Source organism: Pteropus vampyrus, unplaced genomic scaffold (genome assembly GCF_000151845.1).
Source record: "Pteropus vampyrus isolate Shadow unplaced genomic scaffold, Pvam_2.0 Scaffold333, whole genome shotgun sequence".
Lineage (NCBI taxonomy): Eukaryota > Metazoa > Chordata > Mammalia > Chiroptera > Pteropodidae > Pteropus > Pteropus vampyrus.
In genome coordinates this window covers 627,403-634,034 of record NW_011889114.1, presented here as the reverse complement: position 1 = coordinate 634,034, position 6,632 = coordinate 627,403, and the positions used below count along the sequence as shown (strand labels likewise).

At 56.4% G+C, this 6,632-nt stretch overlaps 1 protein-coding gene across 1 annotated transcript in view; it reads right to left on the bottom strand.

Moving 5' to 3' along the window:
• Positions 1–6: 6 nt before the first annotated feature.
• Positions 7–6,632, bottom strand: part of SLC8A2 (solute carrier family 8 member A2) — a 41,084-nt gene continuing 34,458 nt past the window's right edge. The window contains exons 8-11 of the mRNA XM_023522132.1: positions 5,585–5,709; positions 5,173–5,272; positions 2,063–2,341; positions 7–875 (exon numbers count right to left, since the gene is read on the bottom strand). Coding sequence (XP_023377900.1) covers positions 499–875; positions 2,063–2,341; positions 5,173–5,272; positions 5,585–5,709 — 881 coding nt within the window. The 3' untranslated portion in view covers positions 7–498. The remainder of the gene's footprint in view (positions 876–2,062; positions 2,342–5,172; positions 5,273–5,584; positions 5,710–6,632) is intronic.

Here is a 6,632-nt window from a genome sequence, read left to right as displayed (position 1 = left end):
GGTACTCAGCCACCGGTCCCTCCTCCTCCCCCCTCCCCCGGGGACTGGGCGGAGCTCCCTGAAGGCTGGAGGAGGGGCTGAGATGCTCGTTATCCTGGGATGGATCAGCCCCCTTCCAGGGTCCCCGAGGGAGGGCCAAGTTCCGAGGCCCTGGGGGCAGGGGTCCGTGGTGGTGGAGGGGTTCCCCTAGGGGAGGGGGGGTCTTATGGAGCGAGGCTGGGAGATTCTCTAGAGGGTCACTGAGGGGAGGTTCTCCGGAGAAGGGCCTAGAAATGAAAATGCTCCCAGGGCTGGAGTTGAGGGTATCTTACAGGAATACCTGGGGAGACTCCCCAGGGCAAGGGGGAGGCTCTGGGAGGGGACAGAGGGCAGGGGGAGATCAATTCCCAGGAGGCAGGGAGGCCGAGTTCCAGGAGGTCGAATCTCTGGAGGGCGGAGGAGCAGCCGTCTCCGGGGGTGCGGGGGTGGGGGGACCCGGCCGAGTCTCTGCGGAGGGCGCTAGAAGCCCCGGATGTGGCAGTAGGCCTCGAGGCTGGCGAAGAGGATGTAGAGGAACCAGAGGCCCAGGAAGAGCGCCGTGGTGGCGAGCTTGGGGCCGCGCGGGCCGCCCAGCTCCCCGCCGATGTGCGGCCGGCGCCGGTACAGCAGCACGGCGATGCCCACGAAGGCGAAGACGGTGAAGAGCGTCACGGAGAAGGCCAGCGTGCCGGTGCGCACCTCGAACGGCCGGCCCTGCACCGCCCAGTACACGGCGGCCACCGACCAGGCCACGCCCAGGCCCAAGAACACGTTCACGGCGTTGGAGCCCGTCACGTTGCCGATGGACGCGTCCGCGCACTGGTCCTGCAGGGCCGCCACCTTGCTGGCGAATGTGTCTGCGGGGGGCGGCGACACGCGAGGGTCAGAGGGGCTGCGCGGGCCACCCCCACCCCCGTCCTGGCACCCCGCTTCCCGGCCGCCTTTTCCCCATAAGACCCAACGCTAGCTCGGTGACCCCATACCCAGCCCCGGTGGGGTCCAGACCCTGCCCCTTACGGCCCACTCCCGCAGATCCGTGGGGCACGCAGGGCCTGAGGCCTTTATCCCGCCCGAGAGGAAAGTCGGTCACCTTCCTTATGCCTGCCCTCTACGGGACCAGCTGCCCGCTTTTTATGGGACTCGCGGCCCTATTTCCATGGGACCCACTGCCTGCTTTCTATGGGACCCAAGGCCCGCGTTCTCTGAAACTTATCTGCATTCATCGGGATCTACTATCTACTTCCTATGGGCCTGAAAGTCCCACGGCCACCAGGCTGGACAAAATAAGTGTTTAGGCTCCACCCACATGCAACCCTTTCCTGTCAATTGCCCACTGGGTTTCTGTCGAGCAAACGGCAGGTTTCTGGGGTCCCCGCACTTTCCTGAACACCTTGCTAGTAACTCGAGTCTCTGGTACTGAGGGGCAGGCATCGGAGAAGCGCTCCCGATGGCCGATTTCCACGGGACCCACCCCCCTCTGCTGTCTAGCCCAACACTGCCACCACCTGGCCGGTGAGCGCACTGATGTGGGAAACGAAGGCTGCAGGTTTCCCACACACCTGCCTGAATACTCCCGTGGGAATGTCAGTCTGGGCCACCTGGTTTCTAAAAGGCCTTTCCTCAGGTTTATTTGGGAAGAGGGGCCTTGGCCATTGTGTTTCGATGGGACACTCACTACATACAGTCTTTGAAGCCCCACTATCTTATCTCCATGGCAACCCTTCCCCCCCAACCTCTGGTTTCTACTCTGTCCCCCTCAACTTCCTTTGCTTTGAGATTCATTGGCCTGGTTGCTATCACGCCCAGCCACATGGTTCTGTGGAACCTTCCATCTGGTTTCTTGGTGGGGTGGGGGAGGGGGGAATTAATAATCGTTTCTGTGGATTATAAGTGTCCTCCACTTCCGTAGGACAGTCCACCTGGTTGCTTTTGGGGAGGATCCAGTTCACATATTGAATCTAGTGGCCCGCCGCCTAGTTTCTCTTAGCCCGACCGCCGTATTTCTCTGAGACCCCAGCCCCACAGGGTTCTCCCGGGGGGTTACCGGGGATGGAGGTGCCCAGGGCCACGAAGACCACGGCGTTGACGGAGTCCTTGAGGCCAACGGTGCAGCCGAAGTGGGAGGCGAGGTCGCCGATGAGGGCGGTGAGCAGGCCGATGACCAGGATGCAGACGCCGAAGCAGGCCCAGCCATGGCAGTACTCGGTGGGCGGGACGCAGGCGAACAGCACCTTCCAGAACACCGTCAGGAAGTGCATGACGTAGTCAAAGCAGGAAGGCAGCCGCTCCTCCCGGGACCCGTCCTCCTCCTCCTCCTCGTCCCCTGTGGGCACACGACCCGGCTGGGGCTCACGCCCAGGCCCCCCTCCTCACCTGCGGAGCCCCAGTTTTGTTCGACTTCCAGACAGTGAGTCCCATAAAGCCAACTCCTTTCCCAGAATCCCTTGGGGCTAGGTGTGGCCGTGTCGGCAGCTAAAAACGGGTACTCGCCTAGGCTCTCTTGCAGCTAGGAGAATGGACAGGCCTGGGTGAAAATATTTACCTTCCTGGAGAATTCCTTAAACCGAAAGGAGGCCATGTGCCCAGCTAAAAATATCCAGCTTCCCAGGATCTTTTGCTGCTAAGGGTGGCCCTGTCCCCAACTAAAAATATTCCTCTTCCTAGACGCCTTTACAGCTACTGACAGCCATGTCTGCAGGTAGAAATATTCGTTCCCTCTGATTCACCGCAGCTAACACTAGCCACATGCTCAGCTATAGGTACTCACTTTCCCGGGATCCTTTGCAGCTGGAGCGAGCCATATACCCAGCTAACATTAGTCACTTGCCAAAATCCCTTAAGGCTAGCAACAGCCATGTCCTCGGATAAAAATATTCGCTTTCCCAAAATCCCCAGCTAAAAATTTGGTTTCCCAGAATCCCTTGCAGTAGGGGCCATGTGACCCAGTCTGGCAATGAGACATAAACAGAATGTTTCTGGAAAAGCTCTAGCTTTCCTGATAGGAGCACTGTGTTATGGATGTGTTTTCTGCGCTTTGTAAAAGATGCCTCCTCCTTAGAGTTGTGTATGTCACCCGGTGTGACCTAATTTGACCCGCTTTTGACCTGCAGTAACTTTGGTAACGAGAGAACACAAATGACATGTTTCGCGTACCTCACCTTAAACTGACAAGCATCAAGCAACGAATGAGAAGCAATGAACACACTTGAGTGCTTGAGTGTGCCAAGCAAGACGTCTGGAAGGAGGCCGATGGGAGACTTCGTAACCCCTGACCAGTCACTCCGAGCAAGTCAGGGAATAAAAGCCAAGCCAGCCACCAAATCGTGAAGCCACTTCTCATGGTCAAACCCAAGGACTCCCCGGGTTAGGATCAGGGCTAGAACACCTGCTGGTGGTGGAGGCAGAGAGATCAACGGACTTGGGGATTCAGGCCACAAATCCCTTTCCCACTTTTCTAGCTCACTTAGCCACTTGGCTTCTTAAAGAAATAAATGCTTAGAGTTATGAATGCTTAGCTAAGTAAGCGGTTTGTGTGGTTTCTTGGTTCTGCATGTTACATCTCAAAGAATGAGGTTTTTGCTGCCACCCCAAGTAAAACGGAATTGGGAACTGAAACTGGGAACTCAAACACGAAAGGCATGCTGCCCCTTCCTGCCTCCTCTTTCTTCCTGCTTGGAACATGGACTTGAAACCTGGAGGGGCAACAGCCATCTTCCGACCATGAGGGGGGAAAGAGAAGAGCCTGGGCACGTAATAGTTACCAACAGTTCTTAAGCTGTTGGTAACGATTGCCTCCTGAAGATTTTTGTTATTGTTGCTCCATGAGAAAAATAAACTCTAGCACGTTTAAGCCACTGTGGTCGAGTTTTCTGTGGTTTGCCCCTGAACGCATCCCTAACTGACCACAGCGAGGCATGGCCGAGGTCAGAGTGGGGAGGAAATGCTTTTATTTCCATTTGATGACTCAGCTCAGAAGCCTCCCCCTCCAGGAAGCCTCCCTGACCTTCGAGCTGGGTCAGATACCCTATCTGGGCTCCCGCGGCTCCCCGGGGTCCCCTGTCCCAGCCCTGCCCACTCTGCATTGTCACTCTCTTGTGATAGGTCTGTCTCCCCCACTGGACTGTGAGTGCCCTAAGGACAAAGTCTGAGCTGTCACGGTCTTCTCTTTGTCCCCAGCAACGTCCTGCATTGGGCCAGGTCCAGAGGATCCCTCAGAAACAGAAGTCGAAAGAATGTGGCTCAGAGGGAGACGCCACTTCGTTTCCGTTAGGCCTCCGGTCCGGTGGCCATGGGCCTGCTACCTGGTATTTTTCCATCCCTGAAGCCTGATTTCTCTGGATCCCACCGCAGACCAGTTTCTTTCCAGTCACAGTTCCCTGTGCGTTTTCAGTTCCCACCAGCTAGGCCTCCTTGAAGGAAATCCGACCTTATGGACCAGACGCAAGCCCCTGAGTTCCACCTTGGCCTTTTTTGGATTCACTGTGGGACTTCAGGCCAGTCCCTCCTTTGTCTCTGGGCCTCAGTTTCTCCAATCGGTATCACAAAGGGCCAGCGCTGGTCTCCAACATCGAGTCTGTGAACCCAGGTGTCATAGCGTCTCTGGCCGCGGGAGGGCAGTATTGACCCATCTGAGGGCTAAGGAGGTAGGAACCCCACAGAGGTGGGAGAGCGAGGTGCCCTGGTGACTGTCGCCATGGCAACAGAGGAGCCCAGACCGTGTCTGGGGAGGCCACGCCGTTTAACCTGTTCCCACCCTCCAACTCCCTGATGCCCAGAGAAAGCCTGGGCGGGGACCCCTCCTCCGTGCAGCCCTCCACCTCTGCCGCTCCGTCTCTGTCCACCTTTCCGCGTCTCCGAGTCTGTGTGGCCCTTCCTGGCCCTCTGCGGTTTACTACTTCATTCTCCACCTCTCCCGATTCCTCTGCATCTCTGTCCTTCTCTGTGATTCTCTGTGAGCCTCTTTGTGTGTCCGTCTCTCCCGTTTGTATCTTTCTGTATCTCTGTTTCGTCTTTTTCTTTGTCTCTCTCTCTCTGTCTTGTTCTCTTTCTCTTTCTCTCTCCGTCCTTCGCTCCTTGTCTCTCTTTCCCTCTCTCCGTCTTTCCGTTCATTTCTGTCTCTGTCTCTCTCTTCCTCTCTCCTCCCTCCCCACTTACCTGCGCTCACCGTAATTGCCTCTAAAAACTGCTCCCTCCACGAATGGGTCCCGATCACCAAAGCCAAATTTGTTTTCTTGATGAGTTTGTCCACTGTGTTCTGGGGAGGGAAGAGGGTGGGAAGAGGTCATTGCCCATGATCACCCCAGGGTGCCCCTGAGGCTCCATGAGGGGAACTGGAGTTGGGGACTCACAATCCATGCTCAGGGGTCCCCAAACTTCCATACCCCTGTGCTACTGGCAAAGAGAGACAAGGTGTGTGCTGTCCATGGTGCTAACGGAGGGCCTCCAAGGATGGCCTCGCGCGCCTGGTCGCCCCTCCCTGTGACTCTCAGAGTTGATTCCCTCCCGGACTCTCCCCAAGGAAATGACTCAGGCAAGACTCTGGGAAGCCAGGGCTCCAGAAAATCACCTTAAAATCATACGACTCCTCGATGATGACCTCCAGCCGGCAGTTTTCCCCAAGAACTGGCTTGCCCATCTCTGCTATCCGTCGAGCCTCCTCCTCCTCAGCCGTCAACTTCCTGTCCCCATCCCCTGCAGCACGAGGGGTGAGAATTAGACTCCAGGGAGGCCTTCTCGATTGGGCCTGCGATGCTTTCACTACCTGTTTGTTGTCTCTGGGATCTTCCTTGGTGACAGCCCCCCAGCCCGCCTCGGCCTCCTATATGACCACCATCTTTCCCAGTCTGAGCCCCAGCTCCCATGGGCTGGTCCACGAAGTCCAGTTGGTGGGCTCTACGGTTCGTATGGTAGAGGCTGTGTGACCTTGGGCAAGGCCTTAACCTCTCTGTGCCTCAGTCTTCATATCTATAAAATGGGCACAATAACTGCCTGCCTCGTGGGGCGGCTGTGAGAATTAAAGGCGTGAATTCATGTGAAGTGCTTGGAACAGTGCCTGGCACACGATAAATAGTCATAAATGTTATTTTCTTTATTATTATCGCTAACATCATCATCATTATCATCACCACCCTGGAGGGAAGAGGCCTGATCTCTATATCCAATCTCTGTAAACACCGTGTAGTGTGTCTGACGTGGTGAGAACAGAGGAGGAGGCCCGACTGAGTACAAACCTTGGACCCAGACCTCCTACGCCTGGCCCTGAGCTCCGTCATCCCCCTAAGTATATTGATCTTTTGCTCTAAGCACAGCGTCAGCTCAACCCTGACCGTCAGAAGCAGGCCCCCCCACCAGCCCGGAAAACTTTCAGAAAACTCTGCCCGAGCAGAAGACGACTTTTATCGTGCTGAGCTACTGGGGTTGGAGACGTATGTGTCACAGTGGCTCGGACCTCTTACCCTGACTGTTAGTCCAGCCCTCAACCTCGCCCCAAACCCCCATTCTACTCTCACCATCTCCAAGCCACTGACTCTAGCCCCAACTCACCCCAGTCTCTGACCGTGGCCTCAATTCTAATCACAAACCCAGAAATCAGCCTCCATCTTAATTCTAACCAT